At 41.6% G+C, this 17,713-nt stretch overlaps 2 protein-coding genes across 7 annotated transcripts in view; one reads left to right on the top strand and one right to left on the bottom strand.

Moving 5' to 3' along the window:
* LOC657517 (uncharacterized protein) overlaps positions 1-17,713 on the bottom strand; it is a 28,490-nt gene that overhangs the window by 3,618 nt on the left and 7,159 nt on the right. The window contains exons 1-4 of one of the 5 annotated variants that reach the window (XM_008199970.3): positions 15,866-15,969; positions 12,813-13,675; positions 919-1,096; positions 443-869 (exon numbers count right to left, since the gene is read on the bottom strand). In XM_008199970.3, coding sequence (XP_008198192.1) covers positions 443-869; positions 919-1,096; positions 12,813-13,671 — 1,464 coding nt within the window. In that variant the 5' untranslated portion in view covers positions 13,672-13,675; positions 15,866-15,969. Of the gene's footprint in view, positions 1-442; positions 870-918; positions 1,097-2,346; positions 2,567-5,511; positions 5,781-8,550; positions 8,696-12,812; positions 13,676-15,865; positions 15,970-17,713 lie in introns of those variants that run through there. The other 4 variants (XM_008199969.3, XM_015983539.2, XM_963973.5 and 1 more) reach the window with 4 other exon arrangements.
* LOC657363 (alanine--glyoxylate aminotransferase) lies at positions 16,032-17,495 on the top strand. Of its 2 annotated transcripts, none has more exons than XM_015983541.2 (5): positions 16,032-16,148; positions 16,289-16,530; positions 16,568-16,889; positions 16,936-17,277; positions 17,323-17,495. In XM_015983541.2, exons 2-5 carry the CDS (start codon positions 16,359-16,361, stop codon positions 17,465-17,467), a joined length of 981 nt encoding a protein of 326 aa, XP_015839027.1. In that variant the 5' UTR covers positions 16,032-16,148; positions 16,289-16,358; the 3' UTR covers positions 17,468-17,495. The 2 variants fall into 2 exon arrangements, with proteins under 2 accessions (XP_015839027.1, XP_968920.2); XM_963827.4 differs by having other exon boundaries at positions 16,033-16,288; positions 16,338-16,530.

Below are 17,713 nucleotides of genomic sequence, written 5' to 3'. Positions count from 1 at the left end.
GAACTTTCCTCTTCAAAAACCCACTTTTTTCCATCTTGTATAATCACTTTTTTTAAATAACAGTCAAATGTGCGATACCAGAAAATGTTTCACGCTTTCAAAATATTTTCAAATGTAGAAATTTTGCATAAAGGTCACACATCATAATACATACTTCTGCTAAGTCTACTGACTGCGCCAATTAAGTTAGTGCCTGCCTACTAGTAGAGAACATATAAATAAATTTAAATATTTACGTAAATAAAAGTTTCAAGCACGAAAATAAGTTTTCTTTCATGTTTTTCCTTTTTTCTTTCAAATATTTATTTATTTCAGACGTTGTTTATTCTCGGAAATGGTTTTACATACTGTAAAAAGTACCGGGAAATAAAACAATAACAATAGGTTATTTAAGATAGATTTTATTTTGAGTCCCTTTTGCGAATTTGCTACTGCTACTCACATTAACCAGCCTTTGTAGCGTCGCGACGTAGGAGTTCTCGCTGTGAACAATCGCCGCAACGATCATCCTCCTCTTCAGCTGCTGCGGGGTGAGATTCTGCGGCGGCGGCGGCAAGGCAGGCGGCACTTGCCGCCTCTGCTGCGCCGAGCAGTTGAACACATTTTCCTCCTCGACCTCCGGAAGGAGCGGCATTTTATTCCCCGGACTCGCCTTCCCGTCCACATTCTCGATATCGTACTGGTGGGTACTTCCCCGCCGGATCGAGAACCACCGCGACAGCTTCCCCTGATTGGCTTGACTGGCCTGGTCCGGGAAAGTCCCGTCGAGGGAGAGCCGGTGGTTGGAGCCGATCCCGCCACTCGCCCGGAATTTATCGCACAACGTCTTCGCCTTGTTCAAAGTGTTGCGGAATTGGGTGCTGTTGACCCTACATGACCCCGTTAATTCGATTGTTTCGATTGTCTCTTTGCACTGACCTGGAATTGGAGGTGGCGCTGCGGTCGCTTTCGCCGTCCGATGAGAGCTCGGCGTCGGAGCCGGAGCACCAGCTGTCCTCGGAGCTCCGCTGGGACACCGTGTGCTGCAAAGTGCGCCCCGGGACCCGGTGCTCGCACGAGGCCTCCTCCCATGTGCCCGAGCGGATGCGGGGCTCGTCTGCAAGGAGAAAACGCGGTTTTGAAACGGCGTAAATGTCACTTTGGAGGTGGTACCCAAGAGTCATTAAAACGCGCAAATGTCACGCCGATAAAGGGGACACGATATAAATTAGGTTTTCGTTCATTTCACGCGTTTTGCAATATTATAAATAACTACAAAGTCCGCCAAGCCCAGCCCCAAACAAAAAGTGGACACCATTTCCAAGGGAAAAAATTAAATATAAAAAATGTATCTACCTTCACAGCACGCTCAAAAAGCACTGTTTTTGTTCTTTATTAATTTAAAAAAAATAAATGTGAGTTTCTTGTTTTTATTTTTTTAACAGTATCCCTAAACCGCTTTAAAAAATTTAAAAGACCACCCTGTAGGACATCCTTAATGGTCATCTCCGGACATTTTTGTAGGAACGTAACAAAATCTATATTAACATTTCTAACCTCCCACTAGTGGACACCCCTCTACAACGCACAATTAAAACTTCCCCATCGGTGTCCGTTATTGAGAGGTTTTACTGTATATAATTTTTTTTATAAGAAGTAAAAGTAAGAGTAATGAACGACGAGTAAACATACTAGACCGTCATATCAACTTTAGAAAAATAAATATGATACAGCATTCTGTTTCATTTAAATGCCAAACCGGTGAAATACCCACACGTGTACGGACGGCCGTCTTGAAAAACCAATTGAATGGGACTTTTGTTTTTCTAAATAGGAAATATAGAAACTTCCAAGAGAGCTGACAATGGGATGAAGGTGCCATTTTCGGGTTGTTTTTTCAAATGTCATGCTATATGTGGCCTGTGACATAAAAACAGCCGAGGCCGCCCATCGACTACTTGATATTCCGCAAACGGTTGCACAACGACGTTGGCCATGAAACCCATAATTATGACAAGCGGCGTCCCCATGGGGGGGTAACAGAACACACTGTGTGCAACATTTTAATCAGGAAGCTGATGACGCCTTATTTATTGTGACAATCGGTTTTTTTCCCTTTGAATAGTCCTTCGAGCCGGATGAACTTTGCACCAAAGGCAACTAATTAGTTCGGAAAAGTGTATTTATTTGTTCACAGCAACGACTTAAATTGCTTTAATTGCGTCAGCTTGTAAACTGGTACGGCCTTGGACGTTAATCCCAATTTTCGAAGAGTGCTCATCATCGACAAGAGCGCATCGATTCAAAACAAATACACGACTTTCAAGCACATTTATTTAAAAAAAATAAGCAAAAACAGCTACTCACTGGCACAAGCCTCAAGTTTTCTTGCTAGGAAGGTGTGCATAAGAACGGTTTAGTCCTCACACACTCGCAAAATCGCATTTTACGCCGAGACAACTACTCTCCGCCGTTTGCCCGTTTCAACTGGAGGCGCGTTGGAGTTGGAGAATCGACTCTCGGTGTTTCACCCGCGCAATAATAATTCTCCGACACTCGGCGCCTAGCTTACCTACATATTTTGCAAGGTGACTGTCTCATTAAATCGTTAAAAAACACATATGGTCATAGACATTTCCTTACATAAAAAAACCGACAACATATGGTCACACGCTCCAATAAACTGGGCCAAACGTTTAAATTCCCGCGCCTGATAACTCGTATAATCAGGGGCGTGGCCCTGAGTGACAGCTCAGTCGGGTTTTTATTGGCTGCTTCCGGAGCTCCATCCGCACAAATATGTTATTTACATTTGTTTATTTGTCGTTGAACCCTGACGACGCGATAATCAAGTTGGCGAATTTCGAGCGCTTTTCAGGGCTGAAACGAGGTGTACACGAGGCGGCGGCACGTGTTCGCGAATTAATTAACTCAACAGCGGGTTTCGAGGGCCAGAGGATGAATACGTTAATTATGGATTTTAAAAATCTAATTGCTTTAATACCGTTCAACGGTTAATTCGATTAATCCATAATCCGGGGAACCACCTATAAAATTAGTTCGGACTGTAGAGGTTTTATTGTAGTTAGGTTTTGGGATTAGATGAGGGCCAACAGCGTTTCTGTGGGAAATGGCATTTAAACGAGATGAATTCGAGATGGAAACGCTAAGCTTCCGCAGGTTCGGCCGGAAGCGGTTCCGCTTGATTCGGATTATGCCTTAATGCGGCCCTGTATTTTTTTCCCATTCGAGTAAATAAAATTGATTCAATGGGTTAGTGGGGGTCATTTGAGTTAATTTTGAAGGGATTGGAGAGCGGATGTGGGTAATTATTGTACACATTGTGCTCCGTTATCAAAAGGTCACAGATCCATTACCAGCCCACAAAATTAAAAATATGCCTCCGATCGACAAGACCGGAGATAAGACAGTTCAAGGCCACACCGTCAATTTTGTCAACCTCGAAAATGTTCAACAACCTTGTTGTTTTTTATTACATCCGAGTTACGCAAGTTTTATTGTCCCGTGTAAACCTGAATTATTCAAGGGGGCCGCTGAATGAATCATTCTCGTTGCGTGCCCCCATAAAGATCGCAATCGGTGTCTTTTCCGCGGTGTCTTTTGCACCTGCTTTCCTGCTCTTTCTATTTATCCAGCTGCACTCTATGAAAAGACACAACAAAAACAGAGCGGACCCACGCTGCGCCCGCCCGCCTGCCCGCATCTCGTGTTTTATTGCCAACATTAAACTTAATCAAGGAAACCAAGTACTGGGGAAAATTCTTTCGGTTTATTGAACTCGATTTTCGTTACACCTTGATTGTTTCAAGAGTACGACAACAGACAACGTGAGTCATGCGTGCAATCGGATTTTTTGTTGGACGGATGTTGGCAGCACTTTCATCAATGGCAGTGATGTAATCAAATACAAAAACAACACAACTGTTATCGCGTAACTCGATCTCGGGGTGCGTTCGAATTTTCGAAAAATGGAGCAATAAATGCGGTATTTTATGGAGAGAGCCTCTAGTTCATTTACCTTTCTTATCGCGTTTTATAAGATGGCGGGATTGTTGTTTCAGTGCCGAGGAATAATTGCGATTTTCGAGATGTTTCACTGGCGATTTAGTGGACGACTTGGGGGGAATTCCGTTCTAAAATGCGCTAATGCGGACTCTAAATATAATGTGGTTTGCACAGATGTTCCAACACTCTCTTGTAATATGTTGTGTAAGTTCATGCCGCATTTGCTTTGCATTTGCGCTCGAAAAAAGACGACTTGCGGCTTTTTGTCGGACGATAAACTCAAACAGACAATGAAGCTCTCGCAACCACGAAAACGACACTTTCAGGAACAAATGACGAGCTTTATTAATTGGAAAATGACTCGCAATTATTTCCACAGCACGCCGACAATTCAGCACCGGAATAGACCACAATACGTCTCTCAGAGATTAAAATATCCCATCAAACAGCGCAAACAATGAAGGGAACTGCATTTTATTAGAAAGCGGAGGAAATTCCACCCCATTCTCATCTGTTAAAAGTTTATTTCTTCAAGAAAATCGGGTTGCCATCGTATTGAAAAGAGAGGGCATGATAACTAGATAATAAGCCACGTTTTTAAATGTTTTATTTCGGGCCTTTGTGGCCTTTTTGACCAAAATAAATCGGCCTATACCATGAAGTATTCGCTCAATTTTCATTTTTTACCTCCGACAATGCGACAAAGACAGACGACCACCTTTAATTAAGGTGCGACAAAAACCACGTTTTAGTATTTATTTTTTATTGAGTATTTTATTATTGTCTATGATATCAGGGGTCATATTTGAGGAGAAACGTCACGAAAGTCGATTATGCTAATTCGTGTCAACAAAACCACGCCGTGATGACTGTGTTTACGAACCGGGGAAACTGCATCTTGCCTACAGATGAGTCAAACCCGGCACGCAATCAAATTATTTTGACTAAATTAAACCCGAATGTGAGGCGGTTGACAAAAATTAGTCGAACTAAACTGAGGAAACTTTTAATGATTGCACACCGCGAACGCAAGTTTTCAAGCACCAAAAATCGCGGATAATGGCGTCAGATTCATTAAAATTAATTGGTGGAATTACGCCCGGAAAAAAGTTCGGGCCCTAAACCGGATCTCGAATTACCCATTAAAGCGCTCGGTTCAAGTACACTTTTATTTATAGTAAACGAAGGCGATAAATTAAACCACATTGTTGACCCAAATACCCCGTGAGACGCGAACGCACCCCGTGTCCTTGACGGGATGTGATTACCAGAACCAGTCACTTTTGATTAGGTTGGCAACAGGTGGTTGAAACACCCCTGAAGTTGGGGTTTGTACCGCGTGCTGTGACTCGGGACGGATTTAGAACAGCGTACGGCGTCACAAGTCCCAAATTAGCCCAATTATAAATAGTGAGGGCCGTTGGTACCACACAATTACGGTGGAAAAAAAAAGGGAACAGTGGGCACCGGCGTGAAGTTGCGTCTGGCCCAGTGGTGCCAACTTACATTTGATTAGGACAACGCCGTTGGGGACATCCTCCATTTCAGTGCACTATCACACACTCATCACGAGGTCAAAGTTCACTGAAAAAGGGTGAGAAGATGGTGCACGAAGAAACATGGCGGCTGGGCGAGAGAACAACGCCGACTGGATGGAATCACGGTGGCCGAGTGCGTCAGTAGGTGAACACACGAACACGAATCCGAGCGAGTCTTCGACGAGCAGACAATGCTGCTGGGTTTTTTTATCTTTTTTTTTTTGTCTATCTTCCGGATGGGTCAAATTGCGGATAGTCGCGCTGGAAGAATGGGCGACTGGAAGGTCTTATTGCCCATCGTGGGCGTTAAGCAGGTGTTGCAATGTTTGTAATGCGCACTTCCCACGCGATTACTCAACGTAATCGCTCTGTTTGCAAATAAATGAGCGAAAACGGAGCTTTGGCTCGCTTGAGTGGGCTTCGGGAAAGGAGTATTTTCAAAAATTCACCACGCAATATGCTATTAATGTGGAGGAAAAAACCGGCGCTGATTTATCGAGGTGTTCCGGAAAATCGCTGTTAGGAGCTCTCTACCTGAGCAAATAAACAAAAGGATATATTGCGCTTTTGTTGATGAATGAAAACGAAATTTTGGCGAAGGTTCAACCGAATGGTACACAACGTTGTGAAAAATCCCGTGTTTGTGTTTCCTTATCCTGGATATTATGAATGTTATCTCGAACGGAAATTGTAGAAATTTTATTCGGGGTGTTGGGAACAAGATAAAACGGGGAAAAATACCAAATACAGGTCATTTATAAGTAGATAAAGCACAAAGTGCAGCCGCACAGTGGTCAATTCAAAAAGGTTTTTTCGGTTTTAGTAACCAAATAAACAGAATTTATTAAATTGCGTTTCCAATTCACATCACATTATACATTTATATTACACGTGGAATCAAAATAAAACATGTGGTGTACGAAAAACACACGCCGAATAGTTCAGAAGCACCTTTGATCTAAATAATTAATGGTGGCACGATATTTACAATAAATAGTCAACGTAAAAATGTGTATTTTCACAACGCAAATATAATTTTAATTTATTCGACTGTTAGTTGGCGCTGATAACTGGCATACCGATAATAAAAGACAAATTTGTTAACAAATCTACTGTTTTAAACGGGAAACTTTTATACACCAGGAAATTTTCAAAAATTGCACCAATTAAAACATTTCCCGGTTCTATTTTCAGAAAATTAATTACGCTATAATGGGCTGACACAGAACAGATATTAAAAAAACAGATGTTTTAAAATTTTATGAAAGTATGTTTTTTCAGAAGACAGGTATGAGATAATGATGCTATCGAGTTTTTCAGTTTGTTTCAGAAAAAAAATTCGCCGGCCTCTAAATATCGCATGAAAGGAGGAAAAATTAACGTTCTGTCATGGAATATTGGGATAGATAAGCGCACAATTATTGCACAGTCACCAAAAATAAAAATGACGCCGCTGTCAAAATCCTACTCAAACCAAACTCAAGAAGTGTTTTTCTCGAACAATTTGGCAATAACTGGCCAAAAAATCCCCAGATTTGATCGAGATTGCTATTAATTAAATCTTATTTCAGTCAAATTACTACTCTTTTGAACCTAATAAAACTCATTTATTTTGTAAGTTTTTGTGAAAATACGCTTCAAAATCACACAAATTAAATGACGTTGATGTTATAATTTGCCTGTTTCACTTGATTTCGTTTATTTTTAAACGAAATTTCATCAAAAATAAACTCAAGAACGACAATACTTGCTCAAAAGGAGTTATTCGTTATTTTTCAATTCGCAAAAATTTAATTGATCTTTAATTTTGTTTATTAATTCGAAAAGATCTTCTATATAAAATGAAAATAGAATTCGTGTTTCGCTGAAGATTTATGACAGGGGCTGATTGTGGACCTACTTTTAAGGACCCCGTCCGTTATTGCAAACATAAATAAATGTTGCTCTTATTCCTTACGTCATTAAACAAATCCAAGAATTTTTAATTTCCACTGTGTAATTTTAATATTGTTAGTCTTTAATAATTAAAACCTATCTGATAAAATTTTTTAGAGTTTTTTTCATACATAATTTTTTTGTCCCATCCGTCATGTCCCGTCCGTCCCTTTAATATTGAATGGATAAAATGCATTTTTTCAAAAAGCCAAGTATTGGACATAAAATAATTGTGCGCTTAGCCATCGATATGAAAGGCGAAAAACGCTATTTTCCGATAAAGCCATCAAAAAAATCACCTGTATAACACTGGAGGCAAGCTCTCCTCTCTCTTAGTGGCAGGCATTAATTGACATTTTTAATACGTTAAAAATGGTATTATAGTACAAATGATGAAAATAGAATTAAATTCGTCGCACGCGACGTTTCGACACTTCACTGTATCATCTTCAGCGCGCAAAAGGTCATAAGAATGCATTATAAAACAGTTTTTTTCCTCACACGGAGAAACAAATTAAATGGAGCTAATCCAGTTTTTGCGGCTTACTGGCGGCTGTTTTCGCTTTTAATCACGGATGTAGCCATTGGAAAATTTAATACAATCCTCGTGCCCAAAGGCTGTGAATCCCGCTCGCATCACCTGCGCTCGGCTCACAATGGTCGAATCCCAATCTGTGCCCAAACCTCACCTTTGGCCATTCTTCGACTTTCATTAGCGCACTATCGAGATCAAAGCCTCCCGTCGCCATCCCAGACAAGCTCTCCAGCTGGCGCATTCCGACACATGTTGCTCGAACAGCCGCCGCCTTTTTCCGCCGGCGAGGCGCCCAAACTAAATTATTCCCATCCACGTTCACCCTCGTCAGGCCGGAAAGCGCGCCGCTACCTGGGGCCCACCCTCTTAACCTTCGACTCAATTTTCCGGCACCCACTTCCCCTGCCCACAGTTTATTTATTTATGCACGATTTTCGATTCAAACAGTTCCTGGACGCCTCTATTTATAAATTATCAATTCGGTCTGTTCTGTGTCAGTTTGCCCGAGCGCTGTGCGACCATCAATCAAATTCTTACCGACGTCAGAGCGCTGCTCCATCAAGAGTATGCACACACAACATTTCGAGACTGAGCAGCCTTCTGGACCGGCTTTGCCCACATGCGGCCCACGGGGGGCCACCGAAACCGCAACAAGAGTATGGGACGGCGTGAGACAGGTTGCAGAAATGGCACACGAGCCACGGAAAAAATCAAGGACACGGCATCCGCAAATGCACGTTATGATCCATAATTCATTTATCTGTGTTTATTTATTTGGTAAATATTATTCCGATTTGTATAAAGTCATAAACTCGTTCCATGTTCCAATCAAAACACCACGGACTTCAAATAAAAACTTGTCTTCAGGCGATAAAAACTAATTAACAAACCGCAAATTACCCCATTTTAATTAGCAACTTTCCTGAAAACGTTGCCACAATAATTGAGGCAGTTTCAAGAACTTGTAAAGGCCACATTGGCCCAATGCCAGTTCTATCAATACCGGCCACTTTAATTTTACCCAACAACACACATCCCTTTTTTCCCACGATGCCACCAAATTTAAGGTGTGTTTTATGAATCATGTATGACTTATCTGACACGTAAAAGTTGTAAAAATAAAGAATGAACCAACTAACCGCAACAGATGAATAAATTAGATAAGGAAATAATTTTTTTCAAGTTGGGGTAGGCAACCAGTCTTGCGCGCACACGCATTGCGTGCCGTCTACGTGGGCAAGTGAGTGAATTATCAATTGACCTTGCCCGATAATTTGTTACTTCAGGTGATGGAATCTGAGATTATTATCACTTGAAAAAATCGCGTGCGGCGGATATGATGTGCAGAAAATTATGCATACGGAAAATTGAATAAGACGATTGTTGAATTAAAATTCCAAGGCTGGGGGAATTGCCAGTGATTTTTATTGCACCTCGTACACACTTATTATGTACCGGGTGACTACAAATAAACGCGATTTATTTGAAATCGTAGTTATCTATCATCTCAACGTCTTGTTATCATCTTGTCAAACTTTTAACAGTGACTGGTTTGCGTCACGTGTTTTAAATATGAGCCTGACCACGAGAAACAACAAAAAAGCGGCCGAAAATAAACAGATCGTTACGGCCCGAAATGTCATTTAAATGTTTAATTGACATTCGTCGGAGCTGTCAAACGAGTAGCTTCATTATTCATCTCCTCTCGGACGCCAAAAGCTACATCACCGGATAAAAGCACTCTGTTTGAAACACGAAGAAAACGAACTGAAATATTCATAAAAAATTGGGCGGCGATTTTCATAAACAAACACGGAGAGTGGCTTACACGTCTTTTATCACACTGTTACATCTCTCCACACTAGCGCACAAAATTTATGAAATTTCCAGCAGACAAACGGTAATATGAGGCATGGCCGAGCTATTAAGCCTCGCCCATAAACAAGTCGGTATTTTATAATATTTTAAAGCGTGTGAGCGATGAAATCAGACGTGAGTGATCCGAAAAATGCGCTTTGTTGGCAAGACTGCTTCATTTCGGGTGGTGTCCCGAGCGCGGAATTCGGCAATAAATCGATTGTCACCTGGAATAATGTGGCCACCAGCGTGTTTCGCGTCCGATAAATTTTAATAATGCTTTATTAATTTCGCTGTAAATCAATTGAAAATAGCCGCTGTGACACCGTGTCATCGTGTTTTTTGACCCCGTGCCAGCCAGCTACCGAGAACTCGAAGATTATACTTGTCGGAATGTCATAAACGTGAAAATACAAGTCCAACTGACGTTTTAACGCTAGAAACGATTTATGTCGAGTGACAGGTCGGGGCGTTGGTGGTTAGATCGATTTTAGGGCTTTATACGCTTCATTTGCATTTTATCGCTAAATCGGCTTCGGTAATGCGGATTTATTGTAAAATGTGACATTATCAAAGGATCGTTAGCAGTTTCTAGCAAAGTTGCCTTTTTGCATTATTTAGGAACTGTGCGTGCGGTTGGAACCATAACTTACACAAGGAAATTGTGGAAAAAAAGAACTTCTCAGGTCACCTCATTATTAAAAATTCAACAGTTGTCTCATTACTTTTCAAAGATGGGACTGGTGTTGACTGACTTCACTCGTGAAACGTAGCAATTTTGTATAAATGTCACGGATACGTAACGAAATCCCGAGTTTCGAATGCAAAACAAACAAAATGCAGGACCAGATAAAAGTTTAACGAAGTTTTGTTCGCTCTTAGTGGAAAATTAAATTTTGATTATGAATACAAAGTGGAAAGTTGGCTAAAATTTACATCAAGTCGGGGAATTTTTTGCGGAAATGACAAACTCGTAAAATATTAACGCGAGTATAACAAACTTATTGATTTAAAAATGTATGAATCAGATTTTTTGCAATTTTCTTAGTCACCGACACTCCACCTGTAACCCATACACCCACCAGAAATGGGTCAGGGCCAAAAAACTTCCGAGGGACAAAGATTTTTTTCAGTTTTTTCGGTATGATCAGGAATTTTGGCTGTTTTTATGTCAGAATTTTGAGAACACTTTATTAATTCACATATTTTTGACAAAACAAGTAATCTTCCTAGCGATGGAAAATTGAAAAAACTTATCACAAGGAAGAAATATAAAGATTACTCATTACTGTAATATGTATTTCGAGAAGCTAATTACCGAAATTTAATTATCACAAGTAAATCACAGAGTTATAGTTATAAAAAAAAAATATAGTTATATTAGGCTCTATCCACCACTTTTTAAATTAAATATTGTGTAACTTAATAATAATAATAATAATAATAATAATAATAATAATAATAATAAATAATTAAATCGTTAAATCAAAAATGGTTAAATAAACTTTTCTTCGAAATTTTTATTTTTTATGCATTCCAATATGGCAATATACGGGGTGTCTTTGTAAAACAGTTGCTTAAAAAATTTGCTTTATTTTGGAGAAAAAAAATTTTAATTTCAAACCATTGTATATGGAGAAGCCCTAAATCGTTATTTTTTTCTCTATATTTGGACCTCTGAAGTAATTCTTTACAACGCCTTATGAACTCGGAATTGACCAACTTTGAAACATTCAAAGTGGAAAAGTGGAAAGTCTAGAGATTTCTAGGGATTATAAAAAAATTCACTTGGCAATAGTGAAATGTTGCATTTCTTTATGAAAAAAATCTTATGAGAATTAGTTTCTTTCGCGGACAGATATTTTGAAAAGTTTTCCGAATTTTTTTTATAGCAGGTCTAAAGTCTTTTAACTTTGAATAAACGAGACTTGATAATTCAAGTGGCCGCTTTGATCGGAAATTAAGCACCCGAACATTATTACGACTGCCAGTTTTTGCAAACTTTGGCTCTGCTCCCACTTGCACAAACACAGCGTCTTTTCCCAGAAGCGCCTGCAGCGTCTTGCAAACCCTAATTTCCTCTGAAAAAACAATGTCGGTCGGGTAAACAGAACTTTTTGCCTTCTCTCCTCATAACTCGTCTAAATTCGTGTTATTTATCTGGTCGGTAATCGCAGGCTTTATAAAGGCCCGTACCGTACGTCCCGCCCACATGGAATGATTTTATTGCCCATTAGAGCCATTAATTCCTTGTCTCGTCTGGCGTACGACAAATTAGTAAGTCATTCCGTTTACAATTCCACGGTTTCTTCTGGGTGGCATCGGTGAAAAGTGCACGGCAATGGGAGTTTCACACATCCTTTGCGTCCCATCAATCATCCGGTCGTGCCGAAAAAACCCACGAATTTACATAATTGCCCCACATAATCGAATCAAAATTGATTATCAGTCGTAAATCATCCTTTGGCTCGTTTTTGTCGCGATCGCGACCTCGCTAGATGGCGCGCATCACGCCCCCGATTTAATTGTTTCGGACAGACGAGACGGTTCCCACATACCGTGAATTCCGACATTAAGAAGGCATTGTTCTTAAAAACCCGATTTGCATTTGTAAACAAGAAAGTTACGAAACAAAACGCGCTGTTGCCATCCCTTTGGGGGATTAATCTCGACCCCGGGACCTGGCATTTGTTCTGTCCCGGGGAACAAAGCGATGCCATTACTTTTAAGGATTTTAATCCCATTTAAAAACCGTGTGGGTGAGCGAACGCACTGCAAATTGCGCTGTGTAACGGGTCGGAACCGCCATTCCGATTTCAATTTTTCATACCAGGCAATTACCATTTTTCCACAGGGTCAAGTCGCATACTAAGCACCATTCATCGATTTTATTGTTTATAAATAGAACATTCCCAGAAGTCTTAGCTTGCTATGGTACCAACCTTTCTGCTTGTTGAGACTGATGTTGCTGGGAAACCCGGTGAGTTTCCTCCAGGCTTTCTTTCCCCAGAACCCCTTTTGTCCTTCAGTCGGCGTGGAAGTCCTCGGACCGGTCGAAATGGCCGATTTGGGCCTTTCGGGTCCGCGTCTCAAACTCCCCCCAGCACTCCGATAACTAGCACCGCTCGAACTGCCACTGAACCCACTATCCAAGTCCACCAAAGGCACTGGCGAGAGCAAATCGTCAGTGGGTCCGACGGTCAGGAGGTCGGCCAACTGGTCGCCCTCCTCGCGATCGGTGTCGTCGCTGCCTTCGCGCGACGACGACGGCATGAGCATCGCCTCGATGGACAGGTTGAGCTCCCCCAGGACCCGCCGGTGCCCGGTCTGCACCCTCCTCAGCTCCTCCTCCACCAGGCTCTGGTTGATGCTCATGATGCTCTGCTGCGGCCGCAGACGGGCCCTTGCCACTTCGCTGATCTCCTCGTAGATGTTCTCCTCGGTGCCGTAGCGCGTCAAGTACGTGTGACGCGTCCGGTAGGAGCCCTCCCGGTAGCCCGGGTACCTGCTAGGGACGTTGGTGTGGCGCGTCGGCGGGCCCGGCACGTAGTAAGCGTATGAATAGTCATTAGGCAGATCCCAGGCATTCTGACTTGATGGTCCTGGAGCACTCAGCAAGTGCTCTTCGGACATGGCAGAAGTGGATGGCGGAGGGTAATTAGGAGGGGGCGGAAACTGCAAGTGCGCTCGCCGGCCATGAGGGGAGCTTTGCGGGATGATCCCGAAGAGCCCTGCGTCTGGGAGGGGATTCAGCTGTTCCATCTCGCATTGTTGCCGAGCGGAGCGCGAGCTGCGCCACATCTACCTGAAAACGAAAAAATAGCGTAAAGAAGAGGCACTCGGATTGATCCTTGCGGCGCTCCCGACTTGTTTACGAGAGAACACTTGGACGACCCATCGCAACGAATGTCAATTGGTTCCGACCCCGATGTTGGTTCACAAGCAATTAAAATCATTTATTAGGGAAATGCAATATGGCGCCGCTCAATAAAGCCGCCATTACGGCCCAAGTATCGAATAAAAAGCGATAATGTGGAGCTTACTTAATCTTATTAGACACACGTGTTTAGCATATGTCAGAATGGACGCAGACATAACACGAATAGTGTAGCGAAATGTGTGACTCGCGACAGTAACAAATCACACGTTTTATTAAAAAAAACAGACGAAAAATTTATATGAATCATAATTTGAGCATTTGCCAGACACACTTTGAGTGTCGGAGACTTGATATTCCCTTTGACACAAATCTGTTTATAAAGGGATTAATGGCCCTTTCCTCGTCGTGCGCCAAAATTGGTGCAGGAGATGCAACTCTAATAAAGCGGACGCGTTCTCTTAATAACCGAAGCGAGATAACCATCAAAATATTTAAAACTCGTTGTACACATTTAAATTTGAGATTCGGAATCAACAGACTCGTTATTCATCTCGTTCAGTGAACTTGGCGTTTCGCTCGGTTGATGGGCAGCGATATGTTGTAGCGTTAATTGGACGTCTTCTACAGGGGTGCCAACAATGACCACAAAAATCGACGCGGAAGCTGTAAATCCTCCTCTGATCGTGGGTGTTCGCAAATCTGTCGTTAATAATTTTATCGGCGTCTCGCCGTTTTACGGCCGTAATTAATTGATGGGTGCCCTCTGCGTGTTTCTACTTAGAAGCCGCAAGATAATTAATAGTTGATGGGAACGCTCTTTTCGATACTCGTACGAATTTCGACGTTATTTCAGACGCCCACTTTTTCAGTTTACCACGGTCTTTGTTTTCTGTCATAAAATTCAATTAACGGAAGTAACGGAGCAGAACAACAAGGTTTTTAAGAGCCCCGGATCGCATTATTTTAAGAAACTGCTACGTTTGCCCAACTTTGAAAATTTTTACCTCAAAGTGCATTCAGATTAGATAAAGTCGGGACCCTAATGCAAAATATACAAACAAGATTACGTCGGAACAGGTGTGGCAAAAAAAACAATATTCCGGGAAAGTGGTATTTGTAATTTAACCGTAACCCCAACCGAACACCGATAAAGAATTATAAACAAATTGCTTGTCTAGTTGAAAAAATTCAATTTGAAAATTTGTTGACACACATTTAGCTGTAAATAAATAATTTAGATTAACTCCTCATCCGGTAAATAACGATGTAAAAATCCGAGAAAAAACATCACACATCCGTTAGTAAATTATTTCTAGCCCACATCATGAAGCTTCATAATTTTTACCCATAAAAATCAGGGAATGAACAAAAGAGATGGTTTAGTCACGTCCGTAATTACGGAGAAAAACTAGTCCAAGATTCAAGTTTTCAATAAAAAACAATTATGTGTGCTTATAATCAAGATCATCTATCACTAGACGGAACGAAATGAAATATGAAAATAATACATATTTAAATGCCTTAGAGTTTTTGGTTGTACCATAAATTAGGTATAATCCTGCAAAAAATCTGGGGATGTGCCCTCATTCCGGGCGTCTAAATAATTCAACCACAATTGAACGTAAATAGAATAATAGCACTCCATTTATTTAATCGATATTTGATACGTTACCCTTCATGAAAGTTTCAACGATAAAATATCGAAAATATAATCGATTCCAATCCAAACAAGCAACTTCACATTTAAGTGTGTTTATTTTTTATTAGCCGGGAACATAAACCGAACTGTAGACACAAGGAGATGTATTTACCTGATAAATTGTCCATTACAAAAATGTGTATGTGCATTGCTTTTCATCCGAAAAGATAAACAAAGCGCAAGGACACACATTCATCCCCTCAAAAAGTCACTCATTCGGGGTTAACGACAGCTTGAAAAGCTTCAATCATTACCTCAAATGCTTAGACCTGCATTTATACGCACACAATGAGCCCCCGTCAAAGCACCCCTATTGTGGCGAAGGCGCGCTTCAAGCTAATACCAGGAAGTGGCAAAATCGCGTCTATATTTAGCCCAAGTCCTTCCTTTTCTATTTTAGTAAGTTTCTGACTTACGCAACATCTTGAGGACACCACTACCCACCACTGCAACTTTTGTGACACTGTCAAGTCCACGCGGACGGCATATCCGCGCGCTTGCGTCCCCAAAATCTTCCATATGTTTGGTGCAGCTGTTTTTCCGGCAAACGCCGAAACTTTAGCAGCGGAATTATACATAATATTTCTTTATACAAGGATTTTCGAATGACTTGCGACTCTTTATCGGGTCTATATTACCCTAGAACTCAAGGTGAGAAAACAGTCCCTGGAACAATGTCGAAACAACTGGACGTAAAAAGTGAGTATAAGAAAACCGCGAAGCGGTTTTCCCCAAAGGAGTATCTCCTGTTGGGCGCCGGGCCCACGAATATCTCTGAACGGGTCGCTAAAGCCTTGTCCCATCAATGCTTGAATCCAATGGGGGCTGACATTTTCCAGGTGAGTTTCTTGGAAACTCAAATTGGGTCAAAAACCACCCTTGTGGCAGATTCAAGACGAAATCAAAGTCATGCTGAAGTATGTCTTCCAAACGAAAAATAATCTCACGCTTGTGAGCCAAACGTCGGGAAATGGCGGCAATGAAGCCATCTTGGTCAATCTTCTAGACCCCGGAGATCGGGTGGTGATAGCAATTGGGGGCACTTGGGGCGAGAAAATGGTCGATATGGGGCAAAGATACAGTAAGGCTAGTTTTGCTACGTTCTATAACTCCCTCAGATTTCGATATTCTCCCACTCAGGAAAAATCCCGGCGAAATTTTTACTTTACAAGAGCTTGAAGATGCAGTGGTACGCCACAAGGCCAAAATGTTATTTGTGACTCATGGAGAATCCACCGGAGGGACTCTCCAACCCCTTGAAGGTCTTGGTGCCATGTGTCACAAACACCAGTGCTTGTTTGCAGTCGATGCTATCGTTTCCATATCAGTGGAACCACTTTTTGTCGATCGCTGGGAGATTGACGCTGTGAGTGCTGGCAGTCAGAAAGCCATAGGTGCACCTCCTGGCACTTGTATGCTAAGTTTCAGTCCCAGAGCCGAGTCAGTACCGCAACTTTGCGCGATTTTTTAATAAACAAACTTCCAGGAAACGAATGAGCGAGATAAAAGTACCACCACCGTACTACATGGACATGAAAAGACTGGCAGTTTACTGGAAGTGCACTCCTGAACCAAGACAGTACCACTACACTTTTTCCTCAAATTTACTAGCTTCAGTACGGGAAGCTTTGGCTGAAATTTGTGAGGAGGGTCTTGTCGAGGTTTGGGAACGACACGCGTCCAACACGCGACTTTTCTGGAAGAAACTCCAGGAAATCGGTCTAGAACCGTTCGTCCAGAACGTCAAGAACCGTTTCATGGGGGTTACCCCCGTGAAGCTTCCCCCAGGAATCGACCAAATGGAGTTCCTCAACTTTATGCGACAAAAGTACTGGTTCGGATGAAGTACCAAATGGTGAAATTGTTGTTTTAGGTACCAAATCGATATTACACCGGGCTATGGGCCCACTTTGGGCAAAGCTATCCGCGTCGGCTTTCTAGGCCAGAACAGCAGGCCCGAAATGGTCGAATACATGGCAGAAGCGCTAAAGGGCGCTCTCGAACATTTTAACAAGTGATTTTTATCAAATAAATCCATTTCAGTACTATCGTTTTTTATTTTATCACCTTTTTCCTGTGTGTAAAGTGCTTAAGAGCTGTTCAGACTGTTTTTGCGTCAAATTTTAGACTCGCACCGAAGAAATAATGTAACTTTTTTTTATAAAAAATGACATTTTTCATTTTACCGTAACTAAGTAGACTTTTTTCATCGTTAACTGTCTAGTAATAAGGAAGTTAAAGCTTTAATAATGGTATTAATTTTG

This window comes from Tribolium castaneum, chromosome 2, assembly GCF_031307605.1.
Source record: "Tribolium castaneum strain GA2 chromosome 2, icTriCast1.1, whole genome shotgun sequence".
Taxonomy (NCBI): domain Eukaryota; kingdom Metazoa; phylum Arthropoda; class Insecta; order Coleoptera; family Tenebrionidae; genus Tribolium; species Tribolium castaneum.
The sequence above is the reverse complement of the archived record's forward strand: the minus strand, read 5'-3'. Positions and strand labels throughout refer to the sequence as shown.